At 36.8% G+C, this 16,622-nt stretch overlaps 1 protein-coding gene across 5 annotated transcripts; it reads left to right on the top strand.

Moving 5' to 3' along the window:
* The first annotated feature begins 3,670 nt into the window (after window positions 1-3,670).
* On the top strand, window positions 3,671-10,157 carry LOC114290640 (kinesin-like protein KIN-10A). 5 transcript variants are annotated; one of them, XM_082902218.1, is made up of 6 exons: window positions 3,671-5,486; window positions 8,433-8,471; window positions 8,997-9,152; window positions 9,251-9,358; window positions 9,476-9,586; window positions 9,709-10,157. In XM_082902218.1, exons 1-6 carry the CDS (start codon window positions 5,469-5,471, stop codon window positions 9,952-9,954), a joined length of 678 nt encoding a protein of 225 aa, XP_082758344.1. In that variant the 5' UTR covers window positions 3,671-5,468; the 3' UTR covers window positions 9,955-10,157. The 5 variants fall into 5 exon arrangements, with proteins under 5 accessions (XP_082758344.1, XP_082758342.1, XP_082758341.1 ...); XM_082902216.1 differs by lacking the exons at window positions 8,433-8,471; window positions 8,997-9,152; window positions 9,251-9,358; window positions 9,476-9,586; window positions 9,709-10,157 and adding exons at window positions 5,912-6,171; window positions 6,535-6,868; window positions 7,183-7,562; window positions 8,128-8,422 and having other exon boundaries at window positions 3,985-4,633; window positions 5,288-5,486; XM_082902215.1 differs by lacking the exons at window positions 8,433-8,471; window positions 8,997-9,152; window positions 9,251-9,358; window positions 9,476-9,586; window positions 9,709-10,157 and adding exons at window positions 5,912-6,171; window positions 6,535-6,868; window positions 7,183-7,562; window positions 8,128-8,422 and having other exon boundaries at window positions 3,985-4,633; window positions 5,277-5,486.
* Window positions 10,158-16,622: the final 6,465 nt, after the last annotated feature.

Raw genomic sequence — 16,622 nt, 5'->3', positions numbered from 1 at the left:
GATGCTTTTGAACTTGGTTTTTGGCTTGGAGGTGCAATTTGGAATTTCTAGATTTTGCACTTCCGCTCGAGCGGGGGATAGTGCCGCTTGAGCGTGGAATCCGAGCATCCAGTACCTCTCCACTGTTTTACAGTCCGCTCGAGCGGAGGATTGGGTGCTCGAGCGGAATCATGTGTCTCAAGCTCGAGCGGGCGTCAAGCGGAGATTTCACCCATCCAGTACTTTTACAGTACGCTCGAGCGTGAAAGTTTACGCTCGAGCGTGTACCTTTGTTGCATGTCCGCTCCAGCAGGTAATCCTGCGCTCGAGCGGGACTCTGTTTTTCTGAATATTCTGAAACTGCTTTTTGAGTATATCTTTGCATCCTCATCTCATTCTAGGCATTCTTAGACATAGTTTAAGATATCTTGTTGAGGATATAGATGTAGAACACACCAAGGCAAATTAGGGATTAAGTTATGAAATTTCCCAACTGTGTAGCTTAGTGTGTGTTCAACCTGTGAACTGTGTAGGGTTGGCGACTGGGGAGACACGCTCTACCATACTGTAGCCCAAACTCTGTGAGTAACAATTGTGTAAAGATATGTTCAACTGAGAATGTTTTCCGACTGTTTAACGGAACTGTTTTCTGAAGTAATTATTGTTAATCGTTTGAATGTATGTCCTATATTCTGAAATGTATTGTGGCATCCTTAGCAACTGTTATATACTGCTACTGTTACAGAGATCTCTGTCGGTTCCCTCGTGGAACCACTACTGTTTACTGATTGATGGCCATCATTACTGTTCGGTCTTTAAGACCTACTGTTTACTGCTATGCTAATGGATGTACCACATATGACTGAATAACTGTTCTGACTGAAAGACTGAAGTATTGTTTAATGAACTGCTTTCATTACTGTAAGGACATTTCATTCTTGACCTCTTTACGCATTATGTTATTCACTGGGCTTTAGCTCACTGTTTTTATATATATGTAGGTGCTCAGCCACCAGATCGGAGCTAGGAACGTGGGTTAGACTCCAGTTTTGTCAAGCCAACCTTTGTGCCTCACTGAGAGGTTCTGAGTTGCCATGCTATGGCTTTGGGGTGTTTTGTTTCCCCCCGTCTGTCCCCATACTGTTTGGATTACTGTATAGACTGTCAGCTGCTAACTGTACTGTGATCAAGGGATTAGGTCCCTGTACTGTGTGACTGTAAATTTTGTATAGACTGTACTGTTTGTATGTGTGAATGCATGAAAAATCTTTTTGGCATACAAGCTGTCACAGCTCAATGGACATTATTTATTTACTGTATTGGCTTCCGCTGGGCCCTGAACTCTGTTTTACTGTACTACTGTTAAGTAGGCCTTCGGTAATCTCGGATTATTGGTCGGTTACGGTGCTAAACCCATAGGGCCGGGTTTGGGTCGTGACACGGCCTGTTGACAATGTGAATATTCACATTGACATGTTAACATTCACATTGATAGGAGTGTAAAATTAGCCCGTGCCTCGTAGTGGCCCGAAACCCGCCCACAACCCGTGGGCAGCCCGAGGCAGGCCTGGCCATTTTTTTTTATTTCTTTTTAATTTTTTCTACCAAAATTTTATTATTTTTCACAAAAAAAGACACTAGGCCTCGGCTCAGGCTGGGCCTCGGAGAGAGTCTTGAATGGGCCTTAACCGGGCTGATGGGCCAGGCCGGGTTTCAAAGTGATGCCCTAGGCCCTAGCCTAGGGTCTCAGACTAGGCTTGAGCCTGGGCCCAAACGAGCCTTTCCCGAGCCGGGTCGGGCCGGCCCACGGGCCAAAAATTAGGCCCAGGCCCTAGGCTTGGCACAAGGGTATTCGGGCTTTAGACGGGCCGATGGATCGAGCCTCAGGTCGAGCCAGTGGGCCTGGGCCTAGCCTCGAGCTTAGGTCATGCTTGGGCAGGCCTAGCCATTTTTTTTTAATTCTTTTTAATTTTTTCTACCAAAATTTTATTATTTTCCACAAAAAAATACATTGCGCCACAGGCGGGCTAGGCCTCGGACCGAGCCTTGAATGGGCCTTAAGCTGGCCGATGGGCCGGGCCGGGCTTCAAAGTGTTGACCTAGGCCCTAACCTAGAGTCTCAGACATGCTCGGGCCCGGACCGAAACGAGCCTGCCCGGGGCCGTGGGCAGGCTTTGGGCAGCCCATGGGCTGCGGGCCAATTCTACATTCCTATCAACGTCCATTTTAACATGTCAATGTAAATATTCACATTGTCAACGGGCCGGGCCTACCCCGAGCCATAGGCAAGCTTCAAGTAGCAGACAAATTTTACACTCCTATCAATGTTAATGTTAACATGTCAATGTGAATATTCACATTGTCACGAGTCGGGCCAAGCCAGCCTCGGGCTGCGATCGGGCTTCGGGCCGCCCATGGGCCGCGGGCCAATTTTACACTTTTATTAATGTGAATGTTAACATATCAATGTGAATATTCACATTGTCAACGGGCCGGGTCGGGCCCGCTCTGGGCCGCTGGCCAATTTTATACTCTTATCAATGTGAATGTTAACATGTCAATGTGAATATTCACATTGTCAACAGGCTGGGCCAGGCCCGCCCCGGGCGGCCCATGGGCCGTGGGCGGGTTTCCGGCAGCCACGAGACGCGGGCTAATTTTACATTCCTATCAATGTGAATGTTAACATGTCAATGTGAATATTCACATTGTTAACAGGCCGGGCCGGGCCCGCCCCGGGCGGCCCATGGGCCGTGGGCGGGATTCCGGCAGCCACGAGGCGCGGGCTAATTTTACACTCCTATCAATGTGAATGTTAACATGTCAATGTGAATATTCACATTGTCAACGGGCCGGGCCGGGCTCGCCCCGGGCGGCGGGCGGGCTTTTGGCCGCCCATGGGCCGTGGGCCAATTTTATATTCTTATCAATGTGAATGTTAACATGTCAATGTGAATATTCACATTGTCAACGGGCCGGACCAGGCCTGCCCTAGGCCGCCCATGGGCCGCGGGGGGGTTTCGCGCCGCCACAGGATGTAGGCCAATTTTACACTCCTATTAATGTGAATGTTAACATGTCAATGTGAATATTCACATTGTCAACGGGCCGGGCCTGCCCCAGCTCGCGGGCGGGTTTTCGGGCCGCCCACGGGCCAATTTTACATTCCTACCAATGTGAATTTTAAAATTTGAATGTTCACATCATAAAATTGCTAACCGTTCAAAAAATATTTGTAAAGGTATCAAAATTAAATATAAGGGCATAAGTGTCCAAGAAAATAGTGTAAATCAAGAAAAATGACTTTATGGAATAAAACTATACATACATGGGATTAAATGGGTTAAAAAATTCCTTCATAAACTTCTTGAGTTAAAACACTTCTAAATGAGATTTATCAATAAAAATCCCAATAAAATATTTATAAAAAAAATATTTTAAAATATCAATAAATACACAAGAATATGAAAATATACTAAATTTTCATATGCATGTATATGTGTATATATTTTTATATTTTTGGTATTTAGTGAATTTCCTAAAGATTTTTTTTCACGAATATTATACTTCTTAATTGTATTTATATTAAGTTTATCTAAAATATAAAAATAAAAGAAAATTGCTTAAAATATTAAAAAAATCACTGAAAAAAAAAAACACAAAACAAAAATCACTACAGGAAATATGGTGTTAGGCGGCGTTTTTTTAACGGCGTTTTTTAAAACGCCATTGTTTCTAATATTTAACGGCGTTTTAGAAACGTCTTGTTTTGCTGTAATTGAAACGGCACCGTTTCAAGAATCAAAGACGTTTTTTAAACGCCTTGGAATGGTCTTTTGTTCAACCCCCTCCTTCTCTCCTGTTTCACCTTTATTTTGAATATGATAGCAGTATAAGCGAAAATCTCAATCTCACTCTCGCGCTCTCACTCTCACTCTCACTCTCACTTTCGCGGTCTCTCTCTCTCCGTCTCTCTCGCCCTCTCTGCACTGTTCGAAGTTCTCGCTCAAAATCGATTCAGATCGGCGATTCATACGAGCCATTTCGAAGTTCTCTCTCAAAATCGATTCAGATCGGTGATTCATCCGAGCCATTTCGAAGTTCTCTCTCAAAATCGATTCAGATCGGTGAGCTACTCTCTCTCTCTCCCCCTTTCTCTCTCTCGCTCTCTGTGCTGTCTAAACCCTAGTTATCTCTGTCAGTTCAGCTCTGTGATTTAGAGATTCAGGGGGCCTCTTTCTCTCTTGCTATCTCTTGCATGTGATTTTTGAATATTATTGATTACTTTTTGCTAGGAATCTTTCGTCTACAATAACAGAAAAGCTAAGAAACTAGAAAATTGTTTTGAAATTTATCTAGAATATTGACTGATGGTGTGGTTTAGATTTAGTTTTGTAATGAGACTGACATTTGAAATGAATCTTGATTAACAGAGCATAATAACTTTTAACAGAGCATGTTTTCATGCATGCAAAACAAATCTGATGCTTGATTGACATGCCACTCACCTTTTGGGAGGCAAGTTTGGCTCCTTCAAATGTCGAACCTGTTGCTCAACACCCAAGCTGAAAGGCAGATGCATGCCATTTTGGAACTGCAAGATATGACTAGCTCGAAATCATATTTAACATGAACATAATAAGAGCACAATTGGGTGAGTATTACTGGCTCTCTTAGTAAGTTCATTACCTGATTTGTGCACCCCACTGCCAAGAATTGCTGCTTTCGAATATTTTCCTGTCAAAAGTAGATGTCATTACAACAAGATAAAACTTCAAAAGATTGATAAGAGATATCACTGAGTTCAAAATGTTGATGCATTTCAAGTGGAGATTATTATTTCAACTAAGTAGCTCAGATTAGACTACGTCGAATACAGTCAATATATGTAGTTTTCAAATTTTCTCCCTCCATTCTATAATCTGAAATAGAGTTATTCGAATTAATGTATCCTACACACATGCTTTTCTTTACAAATCAAGTTGAAAACTTTGGAGCCACACCCTGCATAATTGGGGGGGAATACTTTGTTAATCACATGCTTGGATGCCATTATACCCCAATCTTTGCAAAAAATAGAGAAGGAACAATGCTTCTAATTACATATACCTCTTTTACATCGTGTGTACATGGTTGTCCCTCATTTTGTTGGGGCCTTTTAACCAACTTGTAATAAAAGTTAATAAAATCTTTGCTTTTGTACCTTTGTGGCTATTTTTACCTTTCATGTACTCTTATTTTGTTTTGAATGCAGTAGATATTTATAGATTATTATGTCCTTACTCTTATGTTTGTAGTTTTTTTATAGATATTATCTATGAGTTCTAGCTCTGACCATTCTTCTGGTGAAAGCGAGCAATCAAGCTCTAGTAGTTCTAGTTCAGATGAGACTCAGACCACACTCAAGACGAAAGTCATACCCGATCCACCGGCATCATGGCATCCACTAGGCAGTCTTCCTACCACATCACGTAGCGGTAGTACATCACATGGCTCTGTTTCAGCTGGTATGTATGAACTTTGCTTGATATTTTCCACTTGAGCAGGTAACTATAGTTGCATGAATGATGAATTAGTGTACCCTTGGTATGATCTTTTAGATAACTATCGCAATATGTGCCTACTTCTAGTTATATATAATATCCGCACTGTACACATGCAATTTGTTTTTGCTCAGATGAATAAAAATCTTGAAGTGAACATTGTCAAATTCAATAATACCCCATGTAAGTCCAGAGGCTTTGCATTTGCTTCATCTCTAATTTTTAGCCCTCTCTTGTGCATTTTGTGGAGATGTCTCAATTTGGTGCTCTGTTGGGTTATGATTAGGAATAGAATAGAAATGTAATTCACCCGGTTTAGTAGAACAGATCTCTCTCTCTCTCTCTCTCTCTCTCTCTCTCTCTCTCTCCTCATTTTATGCAATTCTCAGGTGATAGGAAATGTGAGAACAGTTCAAGCATTTGCAGGAGAAGAAAAGGCAGTGAGATTGTATAGAGCAGCACTCTTGGACACTTACAAGTACGGGAGGAAAGCAGGACTAGCCAAGGGCCTGGGGCTTGGCACCTTGCACTGTGTCCTTTTTCTTTCATGGTCATTGCTTGTTTGGTATACGAGCATTGTTGTTCATAAGAACATTGCCAATGGAGGAGATTCTTTCACTACCATGCTCAATGTTGTCATTGCCGGACTGTAAGTCTTTGCCCCTTTCTCTTTATTCAAGCAATTTTTTGAATTAGTCCGTTGTGCCTCTTATTGTATTTCGATGAATCTATGAGTTGGTCCATTGAAATTGGAAGGTAGCATATGAACAAGTCCTTCGTTACTTCTGGTGCCTCCATTTTGCATTTTCAGTGAACATGATTTCTTGTACATCTTGGGCCTGTTTAGATGTTTCTTCAGTATGTTAGATTTAACATAAAATTGGAAGCAAGTTTATTATGCTTTTCCCATACCTATTAAAATTTGGGCCTATTTGATTATAAAGTGATAATAATTAATCATGTGAAATGACATTGGTCTGCAACTTTGGCAGTGACACTTTCTAGAGTGTAGGTATGCTTTTCCCATACCTTCTGGGAAGATTGTAGCCCTTGTGGGAGGAAGTGGGTCGGGAAAGAGCACGGTTGTATCCTTGATTGAGCGCTTCTACGAGCCTCTCTCTGGACGGATACTATTAGATGGAACCGATATCAGAGAGCTTGACCTCCAGTGGCTCAGGCAACAGATTGGGTTGGTTAATCAAGAGCCTGCACTTTTTGCTACAACCATTAGGGAGAACATTCTCTATGGGAAAGACGATGCCACCCTCGAAGAGATTACACGTGCTGCGAAACTTTCAGAGGCAATCACTTTCATCAACAACCTTCCTGATAGATTGGAAACCCAGGTATATGGAACTGTTGGTATATATATATACATGAAATTTGAAAATTGACACTGTAAAGTTAGCACGTTGTGATCTTAATCTTTAAAGCTGTGTTTGGATTAGAATTTGGAGAGGGAAAGGAAAAGGAAAAGGAAAAGTCAAGGAAAATGTGACAAAAGTTTATCTTCTATTTCATTCACTTTTATTTTCTTAATTCCTTTCCCGCTGCAAATCCTTCCTCAAGTCCTTGATCCAAACATTGCCTAAGAGAACATTAGGATGGGAGGATTTTTATATTCTGGGTGAAAGGAGTAACAATTGAAGTTCATTTGCAGGTGGGTGAAAGGGGAATACAATTATCGGGTGGACAGAAGCAGAGAATTGCAATATCACGAGCAATAGTAAAGAATCCTTCAATACTTCTGCTGGATGAAGCTACAAGCGCTCTTGATGCGGAGTCTGAGAAGAGTGTACAGGAGGCACTTGATCGTGTGATGGTGGGACGGACAACTATTGTTGTGGCCCATCGGCTTTCTACTGTTAGAAATGCAGATGTAATAGCTGTTGTTCAAGGTGGAAAGATAGTGGAGACCGGGAGTCATGATCAGCTCATTTCGAAACCAAATAGTGCTTATGCATCACTTATTCAACTCCAAGAGGCAGCTTCCTTGCATCGCCTCCCTTCCCGTGGACCTGCTTTGGGACAGCCACTCAGGTATATACATTAAATTTCTGAAATAATATCAATTCTTTAGATGTTACATTTGCATTAAACAGAAATGGGGGGCATTTATTCTCCATTTGGTATTAGTGGCTAAATCTTCAAAATTATTTTTAAAATGTTGCACAGAAATTACGTTAGTGGTGCAAGGAAGACCAAGCTATGTTGACCGCATACTCACTCATTATGTTACATTCTTAAAAATGGAGAAATTTGTCTTTCTTCATTTCATATTTACTTTTAGAGTCAGTTAAATTTTCCAAAATATGCTGTTTGCTGCCGTTACATACAACGGCAGTCTTAATGCATGAGGTTCCCCATACTGTGGGGTCTGGGGATTGTCAGATGTACTACTTTATCAAAAATACCAACATCAATACTCAAAATTGTACATGTCCAATGCAAATTGTTATGATGTTTCTCCCAAAGATTCCATTTTCTAGTGAAACAAAAGAACACTGTTGCTTTTCAAATAAAGCAACTTTAACATACATAACACTAATTTCCTGAAAAATCTGACTAAGTATCAAAATCTTGTTTACTTGTTTTATTTTTATAGCATTAAATATTCTCGTGAATTACTTTTTCTTGCCCCACTTGCATGAAAACATGTTCATGAAAATTACTTGAGAGCTTCTGGTCATCATGGTTGTTGAGGGAACCGGCTCACTGTAATAATGAAAGTCCTTTGCTGGTGGATATACACTTATATGCTTGTATGTTTGTTCTATTTTAACTTTCTCATCTTCACCTCAGGTGTGCTGATAATATGCTTCTTTGACACACGCTGCAGCGTGATTTCTAACTCGCTAGCAATGGTAAACATTTACTGATTGTGGCATGCCATGTATCTGTGTTTTGTAGGTCCTAGCTCAAGTCAAGCCACACAAAAGCAGACAAGAGGTGAGCAATCATTTAATCAAAAGCATACAAGGGATTAGGGATGACATTTCAAACTGTATGCATGAACAGATAAATTTCCCAATTATCACACACATTTTGATTTTGAGGGTAAAAGGATTGCATTTTTTGAGCTATACTTTTTTATGATGTTTACGTCAGCCTACCAAAGAAAAAATTGATTGGAGTCTATTGTGTTGAATTATGGAAACATAAGATGTTGAGTTTGAGGAGAAAAAGGACTTCATGAATGCAACCTAGGCATAATTCTTCTTAGGATTTATTTCTTTTGTTTTGCACTCACACTTATTCACAGTTTTTCTGGTTTCTGTCAATTGAATGATAGGCCTTATCCTTCCTTAGATGTCTGTCTTATGTTAGCCTGGAATTAGGCTGGTAGTTCAATTTTCTCTGACCATGGGACAAATGCTACCGTTCTTACCATTAGGTCACTTGTTTGCCCATGTGTGCTTATGTGGGTACTTTGTTCTCTATTAGTAACTTCAAATCTTCACTTTGCATTTGCAGGTAAGACTTGAAGTGATGGGAAAGAAGGCGAAGAATGCAACCTTTATCTGTGGAAATGAAGCAGCAAAGATATCAAAAGAGATCCAAAAAGTTGAGAAGCGAAGGATTGTCAAAAGCACACTCTGCAATGAGAGGAGCTCTCGAAGCCACTGCATGGTTTGAATCTCTCTCTCTCTCTCTGTGCCTCTTTTTGATGGATACCTTATTCATGGAATCCTATTTACTTGAACATGCACTTCTTTGTTTTTTCACAGGTAATTCTTGATGTCCCAACTATGGGAGGACAGCTTATGCTTGTTGACATGGCTGGTTCTGAAAATATTGAGCAAGCTGGTCAAAATGGTTTGGAAGCCAAAATGCAGGTATTATTTTTAAACAATGCTCTATTCGTAGCTTTCTGAAAAATTATGAAGGTCCCTTCTACTGATTCGAGGTTTTAATTAGTAAAATTATTAATTTATTTTCCATTGAAAGTGCAGACTGGAAAGATCAACCAAGGAAATATAGCACTAAAGAGAGTGGTAGAGTCCATTGCAAATGGTGATTCTCACGTGCCGTTCAGAGACAGCAAGTTGACTATGCTTTTGCAGGTAAATTTCAGTCATAATATTGTCATATAAAGTTTAACATGATTCTGTTTTCTGATTTTTTTTAAATCTTTATTTTTCAAATCCTTGTGTTGTGTTCATTTTTTTTTTTTTTTTGTCTTTAGGATTCATTTGAGGATGATAAGTCGAAGATTTTGATGATATTGTGTGCTAGCCCCGATCCCAAGGAGATGCACAAGACGATTTCTACTCTTGAATACGGAGCAAAAGCAAAATGCATTGTTCGTGGTCCTCATACACCACTCAAGGACAAGCATGGCACGGAAGATTCATCATCAGCAGTTATTTTAGGATCACGGATCACAGCTATGGACCAGTTCATTTTCAAACTACAAATGGAAATTTACTGATCCAAAGCTTGGAAATTTACTGATGCAGTGTAATGATGTGTAATATGCTTGGCTATTCCATTGCATCTGCATGTGCAAGCAAATGACTTAATCTATTTTTTCTTTTTATTTTTTGATTGTGTTTGTTGTTTGATTTTGGTTCAGACACAATCATGTAATGTTTATTTAGTCAATATATTGAAGTAGCTGTAAAATTTTATTCATATTATTGTTATTTTTTAGCTTTATTACAGATATGTTTTTTAGTTAAATATAACAGATTCAGGAATTTTTTTTTTTTAAAAAAGAGCTATAACGGCGTTTTTTCAAAACGCCACTACAGTGCCAACGGACATTTTTTTTAAAATAAAAAAATCTATCACGGCGTTTTAAAAACGTCGCTAAATATTGGATGATGTCATTTTATTATTATTTATCGCATTTAGCGGCGTTTTTAAAAACGCCGCCTATATTAATTTTACGACGTTTTTAAAGCGTCATAAACTTATAGCGACGGCCGCGTCCTCGACGTTTTGTGATAAGCGTCACTAAAGGAATTAGCGGCGTTTTTCATACATATAGCGGCGTTTTTAAAACGCCGCTAAAAGTCATTTTCCCAGCAGTGAATATTCAATTTCCAGAAAATTGGAATCAAATAAGGTGATTTCCATTTACAATATTTTTGTTTGAGGAAATTGATGTAAGACATATTTTTGAAAAAAAGAAAAAAAAAATTCTTGTGTTTGGTTTCCCACCCTAAATATGTTACAAAAGAATAAAAAATCATTAATATTGGATGTTTTCAAAATTTCATTCTTTTGAAAGAGGATGATTTTTTTATTAAGAGAACTTTGTTTAGTTTTGAGTTTTCAAACATATTTTTTATTTTTTATTTTTTTTAATAAACTTTTGTAATATTTTAGTCAATTTTTTTTTTTAATTTTTAGATACATTTAATCTATATATACTTAAAAAGTAAAATATTTATGAATTTTTTTATAAAAAAAATTACATAAATACAAAAAAAAATATGAAAATATATTGAATTTAATGCCAAGTTCCTTGATGGTTGAAAATTTAATGCCTAATGCTTTTGTGTTTATTAACTGAACACACTTACATTTTAATTGTGCTTAAACTTATGACGCTCTTTATCACGATTTGATGGAGGCTGTTCGAGTAGGAAATATCAATGCCTTAGTATGCAACAATACCATCGAAACCAAACGGCACCGTGTTGCATTCACCAATGTTGAATTCACAACCCCATGCATGTTTTCTTCTTTTTTTTGGTTTTCCTATTATATATATTAGTTGATAATAATAATACAATAGTGCTACATGAAATAATTGGTATACCAATCAGTATATCAACTATGCTTGAACGTTGTCACTTCAAAACTATAGACTCACCCATTATACAAATTACAAATATTCAAAACATTTAAAATTATATCACATAATTCGTTAATATACTAATTGATATACTAATTAGTACTCTCTTTGTATTTTATTTGTTTTGCTTCAAAAAAACTTATTAGCTTCCCTTGTTTCAACCCGGTGATTCAATTGTTATCTTTTGAATGATAATGTTGTCAATGTACCTTAATCCTACGTTTGGATCATGAATTTGAATAGTGATTAATTCTTTTTCAAAATTTATGATTCAAACACAATGTAATTAAATTTGTAAATTGAATTGCCAACGTTTAAAGGTGATTGTTTCCACCTTGCGGATTAATGAGTGACCTATGCGATCATTCACGCTTCAATTTTATTACAAAGCTGGTCTAGAGACACAACTTAATTGTTGAGTTTGGATTATAGATTTAAATAAAAATTTGAAAAGGGAAGAAAAAAAGTTAGGTAATATTGTTTCATTAAATTTTTATCAAAATTTTTAAAAAAATTTCACTCTTATTCCAAAATTTTCTTTTCACCAAATTTAAATTTGATAAAGGATTTGATGAGTATTTAATTTGATTAAAAAAAAACTCTTAATTTAATGAAATGATTTTGAGATGAATTTTGAATTTTTTTTTATCAAATTTAAATTTAATAATAATAAATAAATAAATAAGAGATGAAGATGGGAAATGTTCTAGATATAGAAATAGAAAAAGAAGTAAACAAAACAAAAATGTTAACAAAGAAAAATTAAAAATCAGACCCTGTGCAAATAAATAAAGAAATAAAATAGTGTACAGTAGCTGAAAGACGGTAAGAATCTTAATTTTGTTAGACAAACTCTCATAGAAGTTTATGATCAAAGCAGGAAGACGAAGACAAAGCACAACAATCCCACAATCCTAAAGCAAGTAAACCAAAAAAAAAAAAAAAACATGAAAACCCCCATTTTATGCACACCCCCCCCCCCTAAAAAAAAAAAGAAGCATAATGTCTAGTACATGGAAAGAAAGAAGAAATCCTAACTTTGTTAGGCAAACTCTCACAATACCTCCATTCATGATCAAAGAAGGAAGATGAAGACAGACAAAGCACAACTACCACACAAAGCAAGTAACAAAAATAGAATTGCACCACCATATCAATCATCTATTCAATTCCTCAAAAATTAAACATAGGACAAAATAAATAAAAAAGTTTTCGGCTAAGAGAATTAGCAAGAACATACTTGTTGGTGAAGGGAACTATTTAAACCTACAACTTTTTAACCACGTCAGTGATTATGTGGCAATTTGTCTTCCAAGTATTTTATCAAATTATTCAAGCACAAAATCCAAACACCCAATGGATATTATCTTTAAAAAGAACAAAATCTCTAGTATTCAACCTAAATAACTAAATTCCATCATAATATTGATTATATGCTATAAAGCATGGATACTTCGAAAAACATGTCGTACCCATACTAGGTACTTACCGACGTATGGTATCTCGTATAGTACTTCTACATACATACCGGGTAAACGAAACACGTACTCAAATTATTTCTTCGTAATTTTTGGCGTACCGAGACGTACCTAGTATATACTTAAGTCGTACCGTACCTCAGTTGAAACAATATTTTGTTCTACTACAGAGATAAAACTCCTTTCACTACACTTCTTTTTTATTTTTAATTTTATGCTTAGCATGATTTTAAAATTAAATTGTGGTTTGTAAGTTATTTAATATATTGACATTTAATTTTTATTTTTATTTTTACTTTTGACATTAAATGTTAATTATAGGTTGGATCTTAATAAATTAAACCATTTAATTAATTTTTGCATTACTCTAAATTAAAAATAAATATTTTTTTACAACTTTTTTTTAGATTTTACCGTATCGACGTATCCGTATCGTACCAGTACTCGTATCTATACCCGTGCTTCATAGATTATATGTTTAGTATGTCAGAGCCAGAATTGGGTTTTGAAGTTCAATCGTTGGCATTAAACACATATTCAAAATTCATTTCAAAGCCAAATAGGAAAACACCAAAAAAAGTTTTGAATCACACAAATTGAGTTTTTAATTCTTTATTTGCACAAACCCTAAAAGTTTAACAACATATAAAACCCATAAAAATTAACTAAAAAAAAAAATTATCATAGACAAAAATTGCCATGCTAAATAATAAACCATTAAAATTTTCTGAATTACACAAATTAAGTTATTGATCTACACAAAACTCAAATATTTAGGAGTCATACCTGGATGAATGCCCAAAATAGAAATACCCACAAGTCATGGTAATCATATAAACCAAAGAAAATGAAATCGATAACAAGAAAAACGATAGAAAAATCTAAAGTTACCCAAAAACATTGCAGCACTTACTTTATTTAGTACACTTTAATTTTCAAATAAGAATATAATTTAAAAATTAAAAATTAAAAAAAAACAAAAACAAAATTTACCGTATCAGAACTCAGAAATCCATCTTCCGAAAACCCTCTGTAGAAGAAAAATCAATTTCTTTGGTTGAATGTGAAGATATGGTTCAACATTGTCGATTAGCTCCAAAGCACACAACAAAATCATAATGAAATCAAACATTTAACAACAGAAAGAACAAATAAGGAAGAGAAAAAAATAACAAAATGACAAAATTTACCGTATCAAAACTCAGAAATCGATCTTCGAAAAACCCTCTGTAGAAGAAAAATAAATTTCCTTGATTGAATCTGAAGATATGGTTCAAAACTCTGATAGATTAGCTCCAAAGCACACAACAACATCAGGAAGCAAGAAGTAAGAGAAGAAAACCTAGAAGAGCTACAAAAGAGATGGACTGAAAGAGGAAAAAAACAGAAGAAAAGACGAAGGAAAGGAAAGGGGAGAGAGAGAGATGAGAGAGGTAAGCAAATAAGTCATTATTCTATGACCATCATCAATGTGGTCTTTTGGCAACACGATAAAAAGTCACGTTTTTAGCTTGGTTCTAAAAAAGCTACATTAGCTTTTTTAGTAAAAAATCATTTGACAAGTTGAAAAAAAAGTTACATATAAAATTATAATTATATCCTTTATATTATTTAAGGTTATATATGGATGAAAATGTAAAATTTCTAAATTGGGTGGGGTAGTTTGGTCATTTTATTGTGATGTGACATCATAAATAAATATTAATAAAAAAAGTCAAAAGCACTTTTTACCAACTTTTCAAATCACTTTCTAAAAAGGCCAAAAAGCTTGGTAAAATGCTAAAAGCTAGCTTTTTACCATCTTCCCAAAACACCTTATTAAGCAGCTAGGAATGGCAACGGGGCGGGGCGGGGCCGAGGATCACACTCCTCGTCCCCGATCCCCAACGGGGAGCTTATCACCGTCCCCACCCCCGCCCCTAACGGGGATCGGGTTTCCCCGACCCCGAAAACTCCCCGGTTAAAAAAAAAAAAAAACAAACAACAATATAGATATCCAACAACAACAACAGATCCAACAACACCACCAAATCATATATGTTCTTCATCATCCTCATGATCATGATCATCATCAATAATAACAACAACAACAACACACCCAGATTTAAAATATATATTCAAGAGCTCAAATGTAAAAAATAAAAAATCTAAAACATTCAGAGAGAGATCAAGAACAAGCACCCTATTTGCGGCAGAGAAAGGGGTTCTCGATCGGCATGAACGACACGATCGAGAGGAAGAGGTTCTCGATCGGCATGAACGACATGATCGACAGGAAGAGGTTCTCGATCGGCGGTCGAACTGAGGCCGAACAGAGCCGCCGTGGCCATTCTTAGGGCTGTGGTTGTGGGGGTTCTACGAGGAAGAGCCTCTAACGAGGGGGTTCTGCGAAGAGAGAGAGGAGCTTCCGAAGAGAAGGAGTAAGGTTGCCATCGACGAGGGGAGAGGAGCTGCCGACGAGGGAGTTCTGCGAAGAGAGAGAGGAGCCGCCGTGAGTGATGGTGAAGATGAGAAGAGAGAAACCAGAGACGGTGGAGATGAAGAGAGATGTGAGGAATTGAGAGAGAAAGACAGTAGATCTACATGACTGAATGAGAGAGAGAGTAGATGGAGATCAAAAAAGTATATAGATAGGGATATATAATATAATATATATAATATATAATATAGGGATGACTCATCGGGATATATAATATATATATCATTCGGGGGGACAAACGGGGCGGGGCGGGGCTCGGGGCCGGGACCGGGGCCGGGCTGGGACTGAAACATGTATCCCCAGCCCCGGCCCGAATATCATTGGGGATTTTTTTTTTATCACCATCCCCGGCCCATCGGGGGTATTTTTTAGGGAATAACCGTTATATTCGGGATCGGAGGGTCGGGTCCCCATCAGGCCGGTTTCAGATTGCCATCCCTATAAGCAGCCCAAATTTTTAGGCTTTACATAATTAAATAAGTATATATAGCCTCCGTTTGGGAAGTGGATTAACTTTTTGACTTTTTAATTTTTTTTTTGGCTATTTTAGCCTAACTAAAAAGCTTGGTTTGGGAAGGACTTTTTGACTTTTTTAATTTTTTTGTGAGAGAAGAGTGTAATGATTATGGGTTGGATGTGATGTTTTGTTTGTTGTGACTAAAATAGTTTATTTTGTCTTTTGTGACTAAAATAGTCAAAAAGTCACAAACTCATCTTCCCAAACGGTGCTTATAATCATACTTATTTAAAACATGTAATTAAAAAAATATTATCTTATTTATTAAATTAAGTGTGATTAAAAAATTATTTTAATTTTTTTAATTATACTTTTAATAAAAGTGAGACATTTTAATTTTTCTTATGTGATTTTTAATCACATATTAATTAGAAGGTGTGATTAAAATATATATATATATATATAATCAGACTTAATTGAAAAGTGACATAAAAAATAAATATTGTCACATTTAATCGAATCAAGTGTGATTAAAATCTCAACCTAATTTTTTTTATCACACTTTTAATAAAAATGAGATATTTTCATTTGTCAAAGTGTGATTTTTAACTGTTTTTGTAGTAATGAGCTCTTGTGTTTCTCCAATGGACTCTAGTAGTCTTAGATTAGACGGGGCTTTGAAAAGCGTAGATGGGTTGGACCTTATCTTGATGGGCCCTAAGAAGTTATCAGACAACGGAAAATTACTGTTCAGTCCGATTGGCTAACCCTATGGGCTAGGTTTCGGATTGGAGGGTGTTGCTAGGTTCATTGGATTTACTACTGTCTTATTTTGATAATTTAAATTAATTATTTTCTACAATATTTTGTGTATATCATT

Source organism: Camellia sinensis, chromosome 13, assembly GCF_055761805.1.
Source record: "Camellia sinensis isolate YWXY chromosome 13, ASM5576180v1, whole genome shotgun sequence".
NCBI lineage: Eukaryota > Viridiplantae > Streptophyta > Magnoliopsida > Ericales > Theaceae > Camellia > Camellia sinensis.
The sequence above is the reverse complement of the archived record's forward strand: the minus strand, read 5'-3'. Positions and strand labels throughout refer to the sequence as shown.